This window comes from Pteronotus mesoamericanus, unplaced genomic scaffold (genome assembly GCF_021234165.1).
Source record: "Pteronotus mesoamericanus isolate MK-2021 breed Mesoamerican mustached bat unplaced genomic scaffold, CSHL_Meso_final contig_73, whole genome shotgun sequence".
Lineage (NCBI taxonomy): Eukaryota > Metazoa > Chordata > Mammalia > Chiroptera > Mormoopidae > Pteronotus > Pteronotus mesoamericanus.
In genome coordinates, this window is record NW_026555245.1 from 35161587 (window position 1) to 35185329 (window position 23743).

At 38.6% G+C, this 23743-nt stretch overlaps 2 protein-coding genes and 1 pseudogene across 2 annotated transcripts; 1 reads left to right on the forward strand and 2 right to left on the reverse strand.

Annotated features, from left to right (window-relative positions):
• Nucleotides 1–1188: 1188 nt before the first annotated feature.
• LOC129078455 (interferon alpha-4-like) lies at nt 1189–1844 on the reverse strand. The gene is given in 2 exon segments (XM_054583291.1): nt 1189–1523; nt 1525–1844. Coding segments are annotated over 2 exon segments (603 nt in total). The 3' UTR covers nt 1189–1240.
• Nucleotides 1845–4715: 2871 nt separating this feature from the next.
• On the forward strand, nt 4716–9607 carry LOC129078372 (protein SET-like; annotated as a pseudogene).
• Nucleotides 9608–10858: 1251 nt separating this feature from the next.
• On the reverse strand, nt 10859–15157 carry KLHL9 (kelch like family member 9). Its single transcript, XM_054583212.1, has one exon. The coding sequence runs from the start codon at nt 14601–14603 to the stop codon at nt 12750–12752; it is 1854 nt and encodes a 617-aa protein (XP_054439187.1). The 5' UTR covers nt 14604–15157; the 3' UTR covers nt 10859–12749.
• Between the last annotated feature and the right edge of the window lie 8586 nt (nt 15158–23743).

The following is a 23743-nucleotide window of genomic DNA, read 5'->3' on the forward strand; positions in this document are numbered from 1 at the left end:
GCTAGTTACATGCTGAACAAGGAACCAGAAGTTCTCCAGTATATGAATACATACGCATCAGTACAACTATGTCTGAAGGAGTGATGCCCCTAGAGGTATACATTTTCACAAAAACGTTTTAACAACAATTTTGAACAATTTAACTCAATACATTCTATGACTAAAGCAGAAATAACAATCCTTTAAAAGACTAAACACATGGGCAATGTGACTTATTAAGTAAAGAGAATCATTTCCAGGCCCTCTTCCTTACTTCTGCATCTTTCTTTCAAATTTGGTAACGAAGAGAATGATCAGATGATTTCCACTCTGACTTCTTAGAGGTACAGTCACTCTCTTCTCTTTCAGGTGAAGTACCTCTTCATTGCCATTGTAGAGCCCTTTACTCCCTTCTTTTCATTATAGCCTTAAACCTAACTAATACTGATTTTCATATTAATTGGTGTTAATTTTAAAAATAATATTTAAATACTAATTAACTGATTATTGTGTCTAGGTTACTTTCCCTAAAAAAAAATCAAAAACACAAGAAAACAGGAACTGCATTTATGTTCGACTCCATATACAGAAGGTAACATAAACCCTGGCTTAGAGGAAATCTGTACTTGCTTAAATATAATAGTAATGGGTAAATGAATTCTATCATCCATCCTTTTTTTTAACTGATTTTTTTGTTAGAGGGGGCAGGGAAGGGAGGGAGGAATAGAGAGAGAAAAAATATATATTTATTTGTTGTTCCACTTATTTGTGCATTTATTGGTTGACTCTTGTATATACCCTAACCAGGATCAAACCTGCAACCTTGGCCTATGGAGATGACGCTCTACCCAACTGAGTTACCTGCCCGGGGACCATCTATTCTTAAATCAAGTTGCACATTTAAGCTTGTCATTTCTTTTTTTAAAAATAATAAACACATACAATAAATTTTCTATAGTAAAAATTTAATGAACAAAGCAAAATAATAATTTGATAAAGTATAAAAATATAAAGAATACGTTTTATTATAATAACAGTATAAAGTTGCACATATATTTATATAAACAAAAATAATTTAAATATTATAAATAAATAAATAGATCCATCAGCATGGTCTCCTGTATGAGACTAGTGTACACAGAGTTAAATACAACATCGATTGACATTCTTGAAAACATTTGAAAATTTTATTGAAATCAGGTCATTAATTATAGCAGAAATGAGTCTTTGACATGAGAGAACACACAGAATTGTGATATTATTAGCCAGTGAAAATCATTTCCATGTTGATCTTGCCGTCATTTCTTACTCCTAATCTTTCCTCTAAGTTTGCTGATAAAGACAAAGATCTTATGATTTCTGCTCTGACAGTCTCCCAGGCACAAGGGCTGTGCTGCTTCTCTTGCAGGTAGAGAGTGATTCTCTGGAAGTATTTCCTCACAGCCAGGATGGAGTCCTCATTCACCAGGGGAGCCTCTTCCATCCCCACCTTCTGCGTCAGACGTGCTTCCAGGTCACTCAGCTGCTGATAGTCCGTTGCAGAGTCGGTCTAGGAGGGTCTTGTCCCATGCAGCAAATGCGCCCTCTGTGCTGAAGAGGTGGAAGGTCTGCTGGGTCATCTCCTGGATGACAGAGGTGGCTTGAGCCTTCTGGAACTGGTGGCCACCAAACGCCTCCAGGGGGAGCCCAAAGTCATTTCTGTCCTTCAGGCAGAAGAAAGGGGAGATCCTTCTCATTTGTCCCAGGAGCACCAAGGCCCTCCTGTTAGCCAGGCTGTGGGTCTGAGGCGGGTCACAGCCCAGAGAGGAGATGGAGTTGCAGCTGAGCACCACCAGGGCCACCAGGAAGGAAAAGGGTAGGGCCATTGAGGACCTTGCAGCTGCTGTGCTGGCAGAGTTGGGTGATTCTCTGAACCTCTCTCCCTAGGCTCTGGCAGGTCTAACTTTGTGCATATATCTTACACAGGGAACATGCAGGTTTTCTGAATGTTTCCCCTTCTATTTCCACTTTTGCTTTCCTTTATGCACTTTCTGCATATATTTAGAGCAGTGTTTCTAGGGCACATTTTTTTCATTATTAGCCCCCTCTCCAGAGTCTTTCAGATGTTTTTCTTATTGAATCCCACAAGAAAACTAACAATACATATACTGTGTCTGTGTGTGTGTGTGTGTGTATGTCTATGCGCACTTGTATTTATTATGTGCTTTATACATTAAAAAACGAAAGTATAAAATTTACTGGTTTCATTCAGTGAAAAATTAAGAATAAAAATTTCAAGCTACAAGTTAAATTTACAAGCTATTAACACAATTTAATATAATTAAAATGTCAATTTGACATTTGATTTAATTTTAATTAAAGGTAGTTGAATTTAACTTTATAACTAAGTTTTCAGAGCTTTTAATGTAATATATTTACTTAAATAGTAATGTACACAATTACATATTCAAATAAAAATTTACATAATACTTCCAAATACTACCAATGTATGGATATAATTTAAAATCATTCAAAACGGCTAAACATAATTGAGGCATTATTTTCTTAACATTGATTTTTAGGTATTTAACTTTTAATTTGGCTTCATATCAGAAAATTCATTTTAACTTCTCTAGATGCTATATTCATCCAGATATAATCAATATTTTGTTTAGTATTTGACAATGAAAATAGATGATTTAAACAAAACCATCAATTTGAATCCTTTTTGTATTTTGCATTAAATCCAATTTCCCAAAAGACTTTGAGGTTTCAATCCAAGTCTAATCTTTTCAAACGGAAGGAAACAGCTTTTTTTTAAAATTCATAACCGTGTAAATATTATCATGTGAATAATTAATTTTCAGCTCTGATCCTGAACTCTTCTTTACTCTGTTTATTTTGCATAGAAAGCCAGGTTGCCTCAGACTTCTGGATTTCTATTCTTTTTTTCTAATCTTCACTCAAGGATGTGTTGTCTGTTTGTTTAAGATTTGATTTACTTATCTTTAGAGAGAGGGGAAGAGAGGAAGAAAGAAAGGGAGACAAACATTGATTGGTTGCCTCTCATGCCCCCCCAACCAGGGACCTGGGCTGTAACCTGGACATGTGCCCTGGCCAGAAACTGATCCTGCAGCCTTTCAGTTTGCAGGATGATGCCCAACGCAGTCAGGATTGTTTGTTTGTCTCTTTGTTTTCAATTGAGGTTAGAGAGAGAGAGTAAGAGCAAGAGAGAAAGGGGGGGTGCGAGAGAGAAATATCTATGTGAGAAACATCAATTGGTTGCCTCCCATATGTGCTCTGACCAGGGATTGAACCTCCAACCTAGGTATGTGCCCTGACCAGGAATGGAACCCACATTTTGGTGTATGGGACAACGCTCCAACAAACCAAGCCACTTGGCCAGGGCTGGATTTCTACTCCTTAAATGGTAGGTGCTATGATCTGAATGTTTGTGTCCACCCCCCAAACTCGTATTTTAAAATCCTATGTCTAATGTGACGGTATTAGCAGGTGGGGCTTTTCGTAGGTGCTTAAGCCATGTGGGCCCAGACCTCATAAATGGGATTACTGCCCTTATAAAAAAAGGCTCCGGAGAGATCCCCCTCCCAGCTTGTGAGAATACGACAAGAAGTCTAAACTCAGAATGTGCCTTGCTGCCCATGCTGAAGCCACGGTCAGCCTCCAAATTTGTGAGCAATAAATGTCTTTAAATAAATAAATAAATAAATAAATAAATAAATAAATTAGTTAGTTATTTATAAGCTACCCATTCTGTGGTATTTTGTTATCGCAGCCTGAACTAAGGCAGTAGGTATGAGACCATCTTCAGCAAATCAGCTCAGTAACTGGACTCTTGTCTTATTTGTTAATTTGAGGATTCGAGGGTGATGTCCATGTCTCTATTTTGAGCCCTTTTACATATAGAACACAGGAAGATCAGGGCCTTAGGACCAAAAGACTGAAAGTATATATTTAATTGTGGACATGTTCAGTGGAGATATTCTAGGGTAGCAGCTAGAAATATGGGTCTAAAGTTTGGAGCTATCATTATGAGTAAAGACATACTATGGAAGTCATAATCATAGAGATGACATTTGAAACTATTTGGGAGGTTGAGACTCTATGCGCAGAGCAGATGAAGTGTGGCACCTAGCTTACAATTTTGAGGAACTCCAAAATTCCCTACGAGGAGAAGGGATGGTCAACAAAGAAAAGAGAGGAGCAGAAAAGCAGGAAATCGTGGCATGGAAACCAGAGAGCCGAAGGTATGATTTAAATCGAGGATGTTGTCAATGTCAGATGCTTCTGAGATGTCAGTCACGGCTGACAGTGATCGCTGACCTCAGTACGAAGTAGCTCATAGTAAACCTGGGCTGAGCAGTTTCAGGAGAACAGAGGGGCTGAGGGCACATTGCTGTGAGTGGAGAAATGAGCTGCATGTGAAGAAATATGGATCGATATTGTAGAAAACATTCAAGAAATTTGGGTATGAATAGGATGACAGGAGCAAGATAATACAGTTAGTTGCAGGACAGAGGGATGGTCCTATTTAGGATGAAGAAGATGAAAATAAAGTACATTTAATGTTGATCAAAAGCAGCCAGTAAAAAGGAAGATGTTATACAGAACAGAGGGGGGTAACATAAAGCATCAGCACCTTACTAAAGCCCTTTCTGCTTTACCAAGGGACTCTCTCTCAAGAACTAAGCCTTCTAGAAGTGTCTCTGTGTTTGGTGTCACAGAGGTTTTGCACTATGGGGCAGTGCACCACGGTAAGGCTTGGGATGAGTAAGAGGGCCTTTGCTGTGCAAAGCAGTGTAAGGTCTAAATATGAGAATGGAAGCGGGAATGGAGACAGGCCACACTTGCAGCGCCCTTCTCAGGCAGATCAGTTTTATCTAGAATGTTGATCAATCTTGAGGATGTAAAAATGTGTTCTTTAAATTCATTTGCTTACATACCTCTTCATATTAATCATGTATCCTTGGGGATACCAATGTCTAGGTTTGAATACTGTTGTATAATGAAAGCCAGTATTCTGTGGTTTCAGTTGTTATTACTTACCTAGAGTCTCTTTCCTTTGGAGCACAGGTAAGAGAATCAAATGTCTGACTTTGGAAGAAATTAAGACCTTGTTTCCTCTAGAAGACAATCCAAAAGTTTTTTAAAACAATTTTAATGTTATTTAAAAAACAATCTTAACATTATTTAAATGTTATTTTCACGTTATTTAATTTTTTAAATTACAGTTGACACTCAATATTCTATTAGTTACAGGTGTATAGTGGTTAGACATTTCTGACTTAAACAGTGGTCCCCCAGAAAAGTCTAGCACCCACCTAGCACCATACAGTTATTAAAATATCATTGGCTATATTCTCTATGCTGAACTTTATGTCCCTATGACTATTTTGTAACTACCAATTTGTACTTAATTTCTTCCTCTTTTTTTACCCAGTCTCCCAACCCCCTCCCATCTGGTAATCATCAGTATTTCTGAGCTTGTTTCTGTTTTGTTTGTTCATCTATTTTGTAAAACAATTTTTATTCTTTTTTAAAAAGAATAAAAGAAGGCCATTTAACCAATTGTTCCCTAATCATGGCCTGGTCTAAATATTTAGGTCACCCATTCCTTTAATCAATAACCAGTTATGAAGGTTCAGTGAAAATGACCACTTGCTGAATTTCATGTACCAGTGAGAAACAGTGAAGTGTCTCAAGATCTGAAATACTTTTAATTCCTGACTTTTCCTGTTACAGGAAACTGGAGAGCCAGCCTGGAAGGCTGTAAAACACCCTTTCCCCTATTTTCTAGCTTAATTCATTGACATCTACAGTATATCTGTATACCTGTGATACATAGAAGGTTTCATGAAATCTGTTTGTGACTTTCTCATCCGAAAAAGGAGATATTAAAACAAACAAACCACGCCCTGTCTGGTGTGGCTCAGTGGAATGAGAGCTGGTGGATTCCCTTCTGGTCAGGGCACAGACCTGGGTTGTGCAGGAGAGCCAACAGAGATGTTTCTTTCCCTCCCTTCCCGTCTCTCTAAAAAGTAAATAAAAATTAAAAATATACATATTTAAAAAAACTGAAGTAAACATTTTGCCTAGTATTAATAAATGTTATTACTGACTTTAAATTAGGATTTTATATTGAATGTGTTGGCTCAAGATTCACCATGAATTGGACAGTTTTTATGGATTGCTAATGTTTGACTTCTAAGTGATATACTTCCCAAATAAGATAAAGTTGTTTGAGTCAGTAGAAATTAGACCTGCTGCCAACCCACACATAAACAGACTCTGCTGACTGGCTCTTGGGTGAAATGAGGCAAAGAGTGATAAACCTCTGTCTCTATTTTAACAGTTTTCTGAAAGATAGAACAATAAAGAGCTAGAATCCTCTATGGACTTACAATTGAAGGGGCTGAACACGATGAAACATGAGATCAGGTCGCAGACCTTGGCTGCTGTCATCAGATTATACTCTTTCTAAGATTGCATGAAATATTACCCTGTTCCTTCAGTTCTATCTAGGAAAGAAACATGGGGGTATGTGCACTCTAGATATCCTTCAGGAGGCATTATTAAGAGATTGCCTGTTTTCCATTATGTTTCATTCCGAGGGAAAGAATGTTTAAGGGACAAGAATATTTTTCTCTCAAACAGTATTTTAAAGAATGAGGAAAAGGGTAGTTATACGAGTCTTAAAGTTTGTATAGCCAAGAGATAGGCTTTCTTTGAGCCCATGGATGGTAGAAAAAAGAATTTGGATCACCTGGTCAAGAAGTCACTGTGTATCACATGTGTGTGCACGCGTGTGCACTTATGTGTACTGCTGTCAGGGCTAGATGAGAGCTATGTGGACTAGACGAGACCCATGGGATTAGAGTAGTACTCTGATCCTAACATCTGCATGGGAAAACCAATATAAAAAGCTCTTAGAACATTACGTTTGTCAGATTTACTCATACCTGGGTATATTGCGTATTACATTCTTTCTACCATTGAAAAGATTTACTATGTGTCTTCATGATGAGGCTCTCTGCTAAAAATTAAAATTAAAAAGATAATGGGGAATCTACTAAAAAAAAAAAGAAAAAATGTAGTGGTAGATATAAATGCTTAGAGTCTTGATGAAATGTTGCAGATTTTCAATATTCAAATTATATTAATTTACCAATAAAATTGAAGCAATTGAAACCTGTATTTTTGTGATAGCAACAACAACAAAAAGTTATTCTCTTTGGTTGTCTGCCACAATATATACAGAGTTACCATAGGATTTTTTTATATTTATGTAACTGAGTATGATCTGAAGAGTTTGAACTTTCACATATGCTATAAAAATTACTGTTGGTTCTTGTCATTATTTTGTTTAAAAGAGTTACATTTTCTGTAACCTATCTAAAAAAGGATTTTTAATTTCAACCAGTAGATGACAGAATAACATCAGCTTCTAGAAAGTGGTTGCTCAAAGATTGTTACGAAGAAAATAGAGGAATTACTTATTATTAGCACATTTGGTTAAGGAACTCAACCTTGACAGTTCTGTAGTGTGTGCAGTCACCTGCAATGAATTGCAGGTCTTTCTGTTTTAACCATCAGTCATTCAAATATATATTATTATAATTAACAATATAGAAGAAAAATAAGGTATCAAAATCAGTGTAGGAAGAATTCCGAAAAATTCATTTCAAAAGTAAATTTATGGAATGTCTAATGAGGTCCTATTGGGAAGAAAATAAATAATGCTGAGATGACCATTTTCTGGGCTTACTTTTTTTTCACTATTAATTCCAGAAATACACTTAATGTCTAAAATGTGCATTTGGAAAATAATCTTTTACTACTCTTGTCAAATTGCTTTCTAAACTATGCTAATTGATAATGAACTTAGCAATATAAGAGAATGCTTTCTAATCCAACAGCTGGGAAAAACTAAAAAACAAACTCTTCAGTATCTGAAATGAGAAAAAATAAATTGCCACCTCAATAAATTTTGGATTTATGATAAAAATATGAACCTCTCATTTTAAGACTCCCAATTATGAGGAATAAACAGCTATTTCATGAACAAGACCAAGAATCTCTCTTTGACAAAGGAATTCTAAAACTAGAATTATCCCTATTAAAATACCTACAAGATACAATGCCTCATGTAACTACAATGATTTTGCTGTATTGACCAATGCCTCAAGTTATGAAACAAATAATATGAAATACAGTTTTTATACTGGTACAGGTAATATGATTTTTTAAGGTAAAAAACCAAGAAAATCCACCTCAAAAAACTGTTAAGAGTCAATGAGAGTAATGTTGCACTCAAAAACCAATTAAGGATCAAAGGAAGTACTAATGACAGAAAACATGCTAAGACCGTGTATTTCTTACTATTGCAATAAAGTTTGGAATATAATGCAAAAACAAAATCCCATTTGAAACAGCAATCTATATAACCAAGAAACCTGAATAAAAGATCATTGGAACTGAAGGAAAAATACCCTAAATTGCCCATATAATAAATTAAATTTTATTATATGATTTTAAAAAGCTTAAAAATTCAGTGAGGAAGTAAAGATTATTCAGAAAGTGGTGATGGAACAATTGGGTAATTACTTGGAAACATACATTAAATTTTATACCAGAAGTCTAAAAATTATATTCGTAATAACAAAATTCTAGGATAATTATACCATCTCATGATAGGAAAAAATTAAGAAAGCATTTTAAAAACGACAAAAAGATATCTCAGAGCTTCCTCCAGTCGTGCAACTTCCCTTCAGTCTGAATCTCCAACTTACCTCACAGCATGGGCCCCAAATGCCAGCCTCACTCCCACCCGAGTAACCAAAACCTCCTTCTGCCCCAAGCCAGAGAAGTCACCCTCTAATGACTTGCCTAATGACAAAAGGAAGAAAAAGAACAGCAAGAAGCAATTGAACATATAGAAGTACAAAATGAAGTCGACAGACTTAATGAACAAGCCAGTGAGGAGATTCTGAAAGTAGAACAGAAATATATCAAACTCCATCAACCAGTTTTTCGGGTCAGGATTGCCAAAATCCCAACTTTTGCGGGTAACAACATTTGTCAACCATCACAAGTGTGTGTACTGCTTGAAGAAGAGGATGAAGAGATGCTGCATTATTTGACAAGAGTTAAAGTGACAGAATTTGAAAATATTAAATCAGGTCACAGAATAGACTTTTGTTTTTATGAAACTCCTTACTTTGAGAATCAAATTCTCTCAAAAGATTTTCATCTGAATGAGAGTGGTGATCCATCTTCAAAGCCCACGGAAAATCAAATGGAAGTCTGGAAAGGATTTGATGAAACGTTCCAGTCAAATGCAGAATAAAGCTAGCAGGCAGGGGCAGATGAGGAACCAGAGAGCTTTTTTACCTGGCTTCCTGACCATTCTGATTCAGGTGCAGGTAAGTTAGGAAAAGTCATTAAAGATGATATTTGGCCAAATCCATTACAGTACTACTTGGTCCCTGATATGGATGATGAAGAAGGGACAGAAGATGATGATGAAGGGTTGAAGGATATTGATGAAGAAGGAGATGAGGAACAAGGTAAAGAAGATGATGATGGTGAAGGGGAGGAACGAGAGAAAGATGAAGGAAAAGTTGAATAATGTAACACTGATGGATTCCAACCTTTTTAAATTTTCTCCAGTCCCTGGCAGCAAGTTGCAGTCTTCTTGTGCTCAGTTTCCCTGTTTTTGAGGCCTCTTTTCTCTCCTTTACACCATGGTTCCCACCTTGTTTGGGGGGAATGTACCTTGAGCAGAACACAGTTGGAAAAGAATCACTGCCCTCTTCTATTCCAATTTCACTTTTATCCCTTCCTATCTTGACAGAAACTTTATGGAATCAATACCACCGGGCTCTGTGAGAAGAAATACATTCTGCTTCCTTAGCTCTGCTGGAAGCTGGAGGGGGCTAGGCCCCTGTGCAACTAGTGCATACAATTCTAGCTTTTTCCCTCCTTTCTCTGTATATTGGGCTCAGAGATTACACTGTGTCTCTGTGAATATGGAGAGTTAGCATTTAACATGTGTCTACTTTTTCTTGTTTAAAAGAAGGAAAAGAAAACTTTAAAAAAGGAGGTAGGGGTTTTATATAGAAGGTCAGTAAAGAGTAGATTTGGGTATTTGGGTGAGTTAAGTGGGCATTTTGACAACATGGCTTCTCCTTTGGCATGTTTAACTGTGATGTTTAATGGACATCCTTGCAATTTAAGGTGACGCTTTTTAAGTAAAATTCTCTCCTAACGATGACTTGAGCCCTGCCACTCAATGGGAGAATCAGTAGAATCTGTAGGACCTTATTTAGAATTGACATTTCTCTATTGTAATTTTGTTCCTGTTCATTTTTTTCTTTTCACTGGAAAGATGATGCTCAGTTTTAAACAGTAAAAGTATACAAATTGCTCTGTTACAATAAAAATGTGTACATACACAAAATAAATAAATAAAAATAGCAAAAGAAAAACTAATTTCACTACATTACCCCCCAAAAAGTGTATGTTAAGACATATACTCAAAGAAAAATGATAGGAAAATATATGCTGTAAGTGAAGATGAATATTCTTATGAAAATAAAGATTTTTATAGAAATTCTTCATTTCAACCAGAAAAAAAGGTATTTAACAGAAGACAAGCAAGTTAATGCCAACTCTGCATGTTAAGAATTAGCACTGACAAAGCAATAGGATAAAGGAAAAGAAATGTGACATCAGTGCTATGTAAAAAGGCAGCAAAATTACCTCTAAAAGGTCAAAATGCAAAAAAGATGGACAAATTTGATCTCAACATTTAACTGAATGGCCCTGCCTTTGTAAAACTAATACTGAAGGTAAAAAAATCAATGCAAGCAAATGCCAGTTAAATTGTATTTATTATATAAAGAGATCATGGAATTTGGTATGAAAACAAAGCAACTCCAACAGTTACTACAAAGACAAAGGACATGAACATCTGATCAAAGGAAACACATAACCTCATTAATAATCAAGGAAGTGACTGGGATGCCATTTCTTGCTCATTCAATACACGTTAACAGCAATTTCTACATTTTCTATTTACTAAATGTACTCAAATGGGTTATTTTTAGTAATAAAAAACTGAATTGTTAAAAAAAACATAAAAGTATGAAAATTTCTGCCGGTGCAGAAATCATAAAAAGCATTGAAATGAATCAACACTTGTATGGGCAGTAAAGTTCAGACCCATGGAAGCCAGTTCCTTTTGTCTTGGTTCCTGAGTTTTATTATGATATTGTCAGTAACGGGAAGGCTGTTCCTGATTTTCACTATGACAATCTCCCGAGTATAGGGATATATACATACATATACATATATACATATATGTAAATGTATGTTATATGTTTTCTTCAGGTAGATATTTCAGAAAAGTACTTTCAGAATTACTACAGAGGACTCCTACGATTCCATTTGCTGATAAAGTCCCATTAAGGTCTCCCCATGTGGTTCTCAACCAGTAGGGATATCCTTAGTATTGAAGATGTACTTTAGTACAGCCTGCAGTAGATAGCAATGTCCGAGGCTTTCTGTAGCTGGTTCCCTAGGGAATCTGAAATTGGTCCAGTCCTTTAGACATAGCCAAAATGATATTTTTCTGATTTGATGCAGAACAGAGCGTATCTACCACTTACTCAGATGATAGCCTAGAGCAATATCACACACAGCTCAGGATGCACATGGGCTGGAGCAGCACCAGGGCAACCACTCTACATCAAATAATTTTATTAGAATGACTAAATTGGGAGACTGAATTTAAAATCCTACAGTTTTTTTTTGTTCAGCATATTTCTTTCTTTGCTTTTATAAGTTTTACTGAAAAAAAAGTAGAAAAAAGCAGCGCTTGTTTACTAAGCAAAAGCAATTCTCTGAAACCTTAACTTTGCTAAATAATCTGTATAAAGCAACTCTACAGAAAACAATATACAAGCAGAAAAAGTAATATTTCATCTGAAATAACAACTTAGTCAAATGCTAAACTTGGTTATCAATGTAATATACTTATCTATTTCAATCAGCATATCTACATAGACATTTATTCTCTGGTACTGAATTCCCATTTGAAGAGAAATATCTGCTAGGTAGAAAAATTTAAATTTAAAAACAATTTCACTCTACCTGAAGTGCTAATAAATTTAAAAATTATATGCATATGTATGTGTATATATAGTATGTGTGTCTGTACAGGTGTGTGTTTTTTCTCTCCAGAGATACAAACTCTGCCTTACAGCTATATTGATTTTTCGAGTTAATATGTTTAAATTTATTGTTTCTCCTGTCTGCCTAAGAAATTTCACATATTCTGAATGCACCCACACAATCTAGCGAGTTGGCAGCTATAATAAAAATTCTATTAAAAAAGGAAGTAGCTAATAATATGTGGTGACCTTTTATTATTTTATTTAGAGCTGGCAGCCTCCCTTTGATGTTTTGCAGTTAAAGATGAACTGCATGATGAACACAATTATACATTTACTACAATCATCTACAATTTGACTTATGTAACACCACAGAAAGACATCTAACATTTTTTACAATCTTTTTACATTTGTTAAAACACCTATGTTGAATATTTTCAGAATGCATTTAAACATTTGAAAAACATACTAAGCAAATCAATACAAATAACATCAGTTACCTTTTCATCTCATAACTCAACCAATCATTGGAAGATACAACTGAAGAGGAAGTATGAGATCATCCTCTATGCACTGCAAAAATGTAACATCTTAATCCTAGGAATGATCTGAAGGTGCTGAAAGAGGTGATTCTCTAGAAGGTGACCCAGGGTTTTCTTCAGGTGGAAAAACTGTGAGAGTACAAGCTCGAATGCCACCAAGTGACTCTGGAAGATCAAAAACTTTATGCCACTCATCCTTTTCTGGGTCATATTTCTGGACAATTTCTACCATACAACGGTTATTCCAAGAATATCCACCTACAACATAGATTTTATTTTCAAAGACAGCAACTCCAACATCACTTTGACCTCTCAACATAGCAGCAATTGGTGTCCACTGGTCAAGAGTTGGTGAGTAGTATTCACAGCTTAGAACATCATCATAATCACTTGTTCCTCTAAAGTGATTGCCACCGATGACATAGAGCTTGTCTCCAACTGTACACATGCAATGCAGACCTCTGACTGTAGTCATTGGAGCCTTCTGTGTCCATTTGTCTGTATCGGGGTCAAAACACATGAGCTCATTTTGGAAAGTGTCGTGAGTAATTCCTCCTGAAATATACATTAAGCCTCCATATACTGTTCCTGCATGGCCATAGTGGGGTTCACTCATTTTTGCAACATAGCTCCACTCATTCATTCTTGGATTGTAACATTCTACTGTGGCCAGTTCACCAGCTGCACTTCGCCCACCAACAGCATATAGATGTCCTTTCAGGGCACTCAAGTGGAAGAACGTGCGCTTTTCATTTAATGATGCAACCTGCATCCATTTATTATACCGAGGATCAAATCTGAAAACTGTATCGACAGCAGTTTTTCCTTTTGTATCATAGTTACTTTGACCACCAACTACATAAAGAAAGTTTCCAATGACAGCAATGCCATGTTGGTAACGAGGAGCATCCATGGGAGCTAATGATCTCCACTCTTGTGCCCTTTCATCATACATCCGCAATTCCTTACTGACAACCAGCTGCTGCCTCAAAACGCCTCCTAAAGTAACCAGATGTGTTGAGTCCGAGCGAATGGCAGTTCTATCTGACTGCATCACTGGCTGCATATATGGCATCATTTGGTAATTGCTAGCTTCCAAAAGCAAGTTCACACAGGTATTGTCTGTTCTCATGAAATCTACTGTCTGCACGTAATTGATGAGGTCCTGTGGTGTCATTAGTGGAAATCTAATATTCTTCATTAATTTTGCAGCATAATCCATCCGGGGGTCTTCCAACCTTAGCCAGCGACAGGCAGCCTTGAAGAGCTCAAGCTCAGTACAGTGCTTAAGACTATTACTGGAAAGCACAAAGGCAAGCCGTTCGAAAGGGAGTTTTAGAAACTCCCCAGTACTCAATAATGCAGGAAAATTCTTCAGGATGAAATTATTGACATATTTATCCACTTCTATAAGATTATAGGTGTTAGCTATTCGCCCAACTTCAACACAGTTATCTAAAGAGACTCCTGAAATAAGAAACACTTTACAGAAGTCCAAAACAGGTAAAATTTGTAAAAAGCTGGCAGCTTCAAGTGTGTCCTGAAGATTGTCCATATTAAGAGAAAGTTTTGCAGTATAAATAAAATCAATTATTTTCTTCAGACCAACCTTGTTCACCCCATGAAGCTTAATGCACATTAAGTCTTGTTCTTTCATTCCCCCTGTGAACATAGCCTTGAAATAATCACTAGCAGACGCCATCATAGCTCTGTGAACGGGAAAGATTTCCTCTCCATCACCTGGTACCAGAGTCACATCACAAAGCAACCCTTCTATTCTAAGCTGATCAAAGCCTTGCAATACCACTGAACTGTGAGTATTGCTGGTAAAAAATCGAGTGGTTCCTGCCTTACAAGGCTGTAAATGGGCAGAGACGCCCATTTCTCCGTTACCAAGAGACACTTTCATTGGAAAGCCTCTTGCACAAAGATGTATGCCGGAGAAAGGGGTTAAAACCAGGATGCTTTCAAGGAAACGGGATGTCCAAAGAGCAGGAGAGCTCGCTTTCCTTGGCAACAGCACGCAGTCACGTGGCACCCCCTCAGGCACCAGTCAGCTATCCACTTAAAACTGTTGTGCAGCAGAAGCACCAAGCGCTGTGGACCTCAAATCTGACTGTTATGCCGATGACTCATCATCTGAAAGCAATTAGGTAACCCGGTTCACCTTGTCCGGCGGCCTGCGCTGCTGCTCTCCCAGTTCCGCTCCGGGCCAAGGGGGAGGCGCCGCCACGTACTGCAGTTGCGGAACTCCGTCGGCGGGGAGGCCCGGCACCTCAGCGAACGGCCGGCTGCGTCCTCGGCTGCCACCAAAGCGTCGCCGCGGCTACGGGCCTGTCTCGGAGCAAGGGCCTGGAACACGGGCCTGGAACTAGAGGCCCGGCCCCGCACGCCAAGCCAGTCCTTCCGAAAAGGCCTAGTCCCAAGATCCCTCGGGCTAGGAGCGGCCGCAGCAGCTACTGCGGCTGCGCGGCCTCCTGACTCGTCAGTGGGCGGGCGTCGGTGGGGGGCGGAGGGAGTGTGCAGGAGTCGCGAAGGGCGGGGGTGAGAAGCGGAACTAGGGAGCCGGCTGGAGCAGGGTGCGTGGGACGCTGTCTATATGGCTAAGTTAAACCGAGTAGGTGCACGTATTTATGCCGCATGTTTGGTATAAACTTTTAAGAGCGTCTGAGCGCTTCACACCAACTGTATACCTTTTCTTTAAGATTTACACTTCCTGGCTTCTGCCTTTTGAATAACAATAAAATGCGACTTTTGTATAAATGGAAAGGAAACAAGGCAAAAGACATGGGGGAAGAGGCTGAAAGTTTTTCCTCTATCAAAGACGGTATAATTTATATCCCACATCATTTAATGGACACTTCAATTATAACTGGTTCATATTTTCAAAATTTTAATCATTTAAAATACGTATCATTTGTCTCTTTAAATACCAAACGGTAACCATGGTGTGTAAATAATATAGCCTGTATTTTTACCTCGTAGTGGAATTCCATCATCAGGAATTTTTTCATGAGTTTGTTTTCCACTCACAAATTTTTAAATGACTACACACCTGTCAGCAATTATACATACTGACAGTAGTTTCCTTCGCCCATTATTTATTTCTGAATACATACCTTCTTGTCTTACATTGTTTTGTAGAATGTGTAATAAAAATAGAATTTGGGCACAAAACTTTCGCCTGTTTTTTCGGATAAATTCTAAGGGTAGAATACTGATTCAAGACAAATATTTTTTTAAAACATTGTCACCAGCAATATTTGAGTGTGCATTTCCCTCTTGATCTTCTCTTTACAAATATTTTATTAACTTGAATTTCTTCTTTAATTACTAATAAATTTAAATTTGGCATGTGAATAAATGTATACTTTGACATAATTCTTTAAACACTCTCCACAATTTGAGATTATTACTGTCTTTTAAACTCTTCTAGTTTCCTTGTGCATATGCAAACTAATCAGAATATAGCTATATTCTTTTAACACTCTCCCTATTTTTATATAAAAGATAGCCTACCATACTCACTGTTCTGCACCTTTCTTTTTCCACTTGGAAATCTTCCCAAATTAATAGATAGAGAATGTCTTTATCTTTCCCAATAGTTGTATTGTTTCAGAAATTATTTAGACAGCCTCCTAATCATGGACATTTATCTGGTTCCACTTGTTTTCTGTTGTTTCTGGTGGATGGCAGCAAGGTCCAAGAGGACTCAAACCACTTCTGTCCTTCACCAAATCCTTCAGCAGATCTTTAACCTGTTCTGCATAAGAGGTTGATTGAAATGAAATTAACCTGGAGAAATTCTTCACTAGACTTTATAAGCATTGGGAAGTCCTGGAGACCCAGTTGGTGTCAGAGTTGAGGATGGAAGGACTCTCCTGAGCTATGAAGAATTGGCACTGGAACTGAAGAGGTAATTCCAAGGAATCAGTCTCTTTATGGAAAAGAAAGAATAGAGCCGCTGTGTCTGGGAAGTTCTGAGAGGAAAAAATCATGGAATCAGAACTGTTAATGAGTTATTACGGACCTATACAATTCATCCTACTCCAATATGTTAGTCATTTCAAAGACTTTTTTTTTCTGCCTTCATAATGAAATAAGTTAAATTTGTCACAACACTGAACCACCTCCCAAAATTCAGGTTCATGTGCCCAGTGCACTAGTAAGCCAAACACTGAGACAATGGTTCTTGGAGATAGAGAAAATTTCAATTTGGCCAAAACTAGAGGGCGGGGGAACAAGATATCTCAAGTCTGTCTTCCTCAAAAAGCAAAAGTAGGGAGGTTTTATTCAACTAGGAAGTAGGGAAAGGGGAGTTTCAGGGAACCGAGGAGAAAGATTGTGCTTCTTTAGAAACAGATAACATTTTGTGCAACTAGACTTCTGGGCATCAGCAGTTTGGGGCAACTTTTATTCCTTCTGTGAAACAAGCTCAGAAATTCTTGTGTTTCTGGAATTATCTTCTCTTATTTGATAAAGAAACAGTACATCAGCAATTTAAAATTTTATTGTGAGAACAAGGGGTTTTGGGTTGAAGAACGAAGATTCTGCAAAAATATCTCATACTTGTGTGTCACAGGCATTATCTTCAAAGCAAAAAAGCAGAAACTAGACATCTTGTGACCATGACGATTAAGTATCACTGTTTTGTACTTAACTAGCTGTATTTCCTATTGTCTCAAGCAAAGTGTGCTTTTAAACATTTCCCCTGGAACTTGGTGTACAGGCAAGCCTTCAGAACATAACTAACATTTTCCTAATCTTTGACTACACACTATGTGAAAACCAAAACAATGAAACATTTAGTTAAGGCCTATGTCTATATCTCTAGACTCTATGATTTAATACCTACACATGTTTATTGTTAACTGCGAGTTTCAGTAGTATTAAGCCGCTGTCAGTTAAAGCACCCAGTTCATAAGGGGCACCAACTGATCATAGACAACCTTTTAAAAAACTGATGTACTTAATCTATTTTACTATATTCATTGTATTTCATAATTTTTTTGCATATCATGTTCACCTATACATTGTGCTAATTATGTAAAGTGTTCTGCTTTATATTTTAAAATTATTTTCTTTACTACTTGTAGTTTTACTTTCGAATATCTTTGCATTTGTTTATTTTTAAGAAATCAAATGCCAAGGCTGATTTTGCAACTTCAATTGAAGGATGAAGTTCATTCATTCATTTCCTTTATGCTATATGTAATACTTAAGTATTTAAATCACAGGTTCTATGACTATCTTCATAGGATAAAAAAGTGGAGAAAGAGAAAGTGCCAGCCTTTTCAGGACTATAGAACATATAGGCCTCAGTTGGTAAGAGAGATAGGGAAAAAGCAATTATAAAGTACAGGCCCAGACACCCCCTTCTGGAATGACTGGCAAAGGCTTGGCAGGACTCTCTTCCTTCACTGTGTAGCCTTTAGGTCTCTGTTACTGAACTGAAGGCATCTGTTTGCCTGCATGCATCAAAGCCCAATAAGACACAAACAGGAGTTTGTGTCCAAGAAAGTAAGGATTTATTAAGGAGATGGTGCCATGTCCAGAGTCACAGGTAGCTCATGCTCAAAGACCTGTATCCTCAGTAGCTTCCAGGGGATGGATTATATAGGGAAAGAAATCATTAGTCATGGTGACTAATGGAGTTTGGGTCATGACCTCTACTGAATAGTTGGTGCTAGGGTAGGAAGTAATCGATCATTGCATTTGGTCCTGATGTTAGCCATGGACTTGCTCTGTCTCAATTTGCAAGGATTTGTTCTGTGGGATTGTTCTTCTTTCTTGGGCCCAGAGCTAAAACACAATTGAGGCCAAGATATTGTGTTTTACTCTGTCTCAGTAGTCAACAGACTCAGAACATTGTTCCTAAGACTACTTACTGACTGTTGACCAGAACCACATTGTCCCGAGGGCTTAATGATTAAACAAGCGAGAGGGAGGTAAGTGAGTCAGGGTGCTAGGTGAGGCCAGTTTGAGTCCAAGGGAAAAAACATCAAACTAAAAGGCCAGATTAAAGAAAATAAGGTTTCTACAATGTTACATTTCTTACAGAGGCTTAGCAGGAAGGACACATCAGAGCAGAGTTGATTGCAATATATCCATCTCACATGCTAAATCATTTTCCTGAGCCATTAGTCTTCAATTTCCCCACATGCTTTCATTTTAAAGTTAGCAAAACAATTGAAGTTTGGGCTCAGCTTGCTTCACAAAATAGAAAAACAGTGTGGTGACTTAAAGATGGCCACAACTTCGACACTCTTTCTATTCCTTTTAGCCTTAGGGACTACTGTGAATGCTATGACCAATCAGTTTAGCTCAAAATGCACTCACAAGTAATTTGATAAAGCCTTAAAAAAAACTCTGGGAATTGGCCTGGGCTGGAGGCCGTATAGTAGGCCTGTCTTCTCTCAGGTCCGAGCTCTTCGTACTGCATCACGCTGTTCCCTTTACCCTCCTCTCTGACACAGGAGGAGTGGGCCTCCTTACCTAGGGCTAAAGTTAAGAGTTCCCTCTGATTTGCCCTAAACTGCTCACTATTGGGATAACTGCCTTGGGATAGACAACAAAAGAGTGAGTCTTGTCTTTAGGATGCCATTGTTATTCTTCCCTAGAAGGATAAGAACCTGGAGTCATTCCGCAGCAAATTAGTTGATAAGATTAACTAATGATCCAGAGATTTCAGTCACTCACAGAGAAGCACCAGCTGCCTAGTCAGGCTTAACAGAAGTGATGGAGTGGAGCCAGAATAGGATCAGAGTAAAAATTGGGAATAGGGATCCCGTGTGTTTTAGAGACACATTTGCTGATTTAGGATTAGGTGTTGAGAGGCAGCCAATGATATGAAAGAAGAAAATAACTACCACTTCATATTAAAAAAAAAAACAAAAAACATTCAACTCACCTAAACCTGAGTTTTCTGCTGTCCTCCTGCCTGAGCCTCCACATCCCTCTCTGTGAAATGAAGATAAGTGCCCCTTCCAGGATGTCTCACAATGTTCTGAGAATCAAGAGGGATTATGCGTGTGTGCACTTGGGAATAATCAGAGTGCTCTGCCCCCATTAGGAAGTTGTTGAGGAAGTAGTATGACGTAACTGAAGGACCTGTGAACTAGGTGTCAAAAGGCCTGGCATCCTGCCCTGACCCGTGTTTCTCAGTTGCTTGTGCCTCATCCCAGAGGGAGGGAATGCTGGTAGGATTCCTGGTCAAGGCATGTGACTGGGTTGTGGGTTAAGTGTCAGGGTGTGTGCAGAAGGCAACTGATCAATGTTTCTCTCTCACATCGATATTTCTCTCCCTCTCTTTCTACCTTCTTTTTCCTCTCTCTAAAAATAAATAAATAAAATATTCAAAATGAAAAAGAGTCCTGGCATCTTGGCCCACCTCCTTCTCTGGCTAGTCATCAGACACCAGACAAAATGCTCATCTGCTTCCTTCTCTGTAAAATGAAATCATATTTGCAGTGCGATCCCTGGAGATGTGAAATACTAATGAAGAAGCTTGTGGGAAGTGCAATGCAAACTATGAATTGCTGTATAAATGTCGGGTAACGTTAGGATTTCAACCCGCATGCCCGCCAAACACACCCTTTTAATTGAATATTATCTTATTCATGGACTTTGAGCTCTTCAAAATAACATTTATAGTCATCTTATCATTGTTCATAGTGGTCTACTTTTATTCACAGTGTGTACACATTATCTTTTAGTCCTTGTAACTGGTTCCTCAGTATCTCTTCCCTCCTAAATAAATGGCCCATGCTATTCACAACAATCTCATTCTCTTTGTCATTGTCTAGTCTAAGAATCAGTATATGATCCAAGTCCTGGCCACTGAAGCATGTGACAAAGTCTGCTGGGGGGTCTGGACAAGATGTCTTTGCCCTCAATTAGGAGACAGAGAAAGGATAATCTCTTTCTACCTCTTGACACCATGGCACATGGTTACGATGCCTGGAACAGCAGTGGCAACTAGAGTCCATGAGGGAAGCTGCTGCCTTACAGTGCAGCTGATACATCCTTGGTGGCAGAGGGAAGACTCAGAAAGAATCTTAGACTCTTGAGAATCATAGAGCTGTTGAATCAACCATCCTTGTATCCAAAAAGTAATGTATTTCTTTACTGTTTGAGTCCATTTCAGAAGGTTTTTGATGTTGCTGCAGCCAAACACATTTAACTGAGAGACCACATAATTTAATCAATAAGGTTGCATAATTCTTGAAAGTTAGTTTTCTTTATTAATATTTTTGTGAAAATAGCTCCCATTCTCCCTATTATAAAAATGATGGTTATTGATAATAGTAGATTTGGCAAAGATGGAAACATTTGCTGAAGGAAATATAAATCATAATGGCCCCCCAATTTGGAGAAAGCCACAGCTAATATTTTGGTCAATTTTTCCTTGGTGTTCACTGTAACATGATTTTATTTGTTTGAAAAGATTAGAAAGAGGAGGAGGAAACTCACAATAGAATTGGCTATATTTGTGTCCGTATAGAAGGGATGCCAAAAGAAGGATGGGGGAAAATTTGTGAAACCTTGTTGGGAAGAACTACCAAAGAGTGCAAGAGGTGTGGGAAGAGAGGAGTGGAAAGGAAATTCTAAAAATGTAACCTTGAAGATTTTCCCCAAAGTTGGCTGTGCTCGGCTCCCTGGCTTTCCTTGCCATCGTAAGGAAGAGGGGCCTTTCCTTTCCTACTATCTTTTCCTTCTCTGCGGGCTAAGCCTCACAGAGACTAACCCTGACCCCTCTGTCTGGAAGAGGTGAACACTAGAGCCAGCTGGCACCTTGCAGGTTTCAAGCAACTTGTCCAGATGCATCTCAGTGTCTCCTTAATGAAGATAAGAGCTGTGCTTTCAGGAACCAGGACATGAAACTTACACAAAGCTCGGAATTCAGAGAAAGGTAAGAATTGCAAAACTTTGTTTATGGCAGAGGTTACAAACTGACAGCTTCTGAGCTGTGTGCAACCCCTACCTACATGCATGTTGTTCGGCTGCATAGTATTGAAAAATTGGGGGATTTTAGGTACATGTGCAGATTTCACTGTCTTTAACTTTTTTTATTTAATATGAAGATATGGCAATGTTGAACTTGCACTTCAATATAGGGAGACAGTAGCTGGAGTTGACTTGGCTGCTCCTTCATCCAGGACATAATGCTTGCATGTTTAGCACACATATGAGGTGTGCTGATATTCACATCCCACCTGTTTTACTTATTTCCATGACCAGCGTCATCCCGTTGAAAAGTTTGGGGTTTTTATTATGTAAGGTCTAGTCATCTCACTTGCCAGATTTTATCAAGTAGTATGGGCTCCTGAAGGACTATGTTGAAACAGATTCTGGGTTCATTAGAAAAGAGCAACTATTGATGGTGAATGTCTGTCATGAGCAGCAGGTGGGGGGGAGGGGTCATTGTCACATGGAGTCTAAAGATCAACCACTAAACATTTTGATGAGAAGACTTGTAGACCTTCTTAAGTCAGATAGAGAGTAGCTTTCAGAATAGTTTTGTGACAGGTGTGGAACACGGTCCAGAACTTGGGGTGTTCAGGAATAGAGGGTATCCCCCATAAACTTGACTGGGGGATGGGAGACATGGAACAGGGCCATTGTATATCAATAACAGCAGGCTAGCTTCACAGTAATGCTGAAGAGTTTGCCTGGGCCAGGGACAAGGGCCTGACTCTGACCCATGATGTGGATAGGAGGCAGCTTCCCTGGTTACAGCCCCTGCACCAGAGCTTGGAGACAGTTTACACCACACCACAGGGCCACTCCTGCACAGACTAACAATGGCAGCCAAGAAAGGCAGAAACACAGGAGTGCTAGCAGGCATGGCCAATTGTGGGAGAAGTTGGAAATGGGGTTACGAAGGAGGATCAAGGCCGCGTTTTAGACTAAAAGGTAGGCAGCCATACGCGGCAGGACCATGCAGGTCAAAAGCGGGTGGAAGGACCCTCACCGGCCCCCAGCCATGAGGAGGTGCTATGCAGTTTTGGAATAAGAACTGGAGATCGCTGCAACACTGCTGAGGGTGCTGGGAACTGCAGGAGGCCTGCCCAGCTGAGCACGGACTCCTGGGAGGAACTGGAATAAGTGAGCCACAAACTTCCGGGTTTTTTTGTTGTTGTTGTTTTGTGTTTTTTCCTGAAAGGTAGTGCTTCTGACTGGCATGCTCTGAGACTGGCCTGACTGGGCAAGGGGGTGGGGGTAGGGGGCAGGACTGTGGGTGTTTATGGGCGTTCAAAGGGAGTGAGACTTAACAGCAAAATCCCACCATTACCGTAAACCTGTATAACTTTTAATTAAATAATTCCTTTCCTTTTTACTAAACTCAGGCATTGAGAGCCACAGTTCTTATTGGCGGTGAGCAACGGACTCATGGGGGTTCTGTAGTTTGGAAGAAGCAGTGGGCCAGACTACCTGAGGCAGAATGACTGATTATTCCAGTTCCCAGTTTCTTCACCTGCAAGATGGGGTCAGTGATCCTTTCCCTACCTACATCGCAGGCTCGCTATGGGAGTTCAGTAAGATGCTGCCCGTAGAAGGCCTGGGTTAACCACAAATGTTGCCATTGTTGTTCTCTTGTATTGATTTAAAATGCTTCCTGCAGGGTGCTCATTTTTAGCAAAATTTGGAAGTGGGCCTCTACCCAAGAAAACTTATAGAGGTAACTTTTATTTGTTTTAGTTTCTCAGTTGCCAAAGAAGTCTTGTAACATAGTTTTCTTTAATTCAAATGTGGACCAATCAGTGTAGATCAGTCTACGTCTGTGTAAGGCCTATTTCCTGATTTCAAGAAGTCAGTGTGGGGAGTCAGCTCAGGTGCTGTGATCACCCCTTCCTCACTTTTCATTAGGTAAAATAATAATCGTAGTAATAATGAGAATAGCAGATATTTTCTTAGTGCTTAGTAGTAGTGAAGAGATTTCAGATGGATTATCTCATTTAACCTTTATAATATAATTATAAGGTATTTATTGTCCTTCAAGTTACAGAAAAGGAAACTGAGTCCCAGGGAATTTAAGTAACCTGTCCA

Coding starts and splice junctions, on each gene's coding strand:
- KLHL9 (XM_054583212.1), bottom strand. CDS start 14,603: ATGAAAGTGTCTCTTGGTAACGGAGAAATGGGCGTCTCTGCCCATTTA.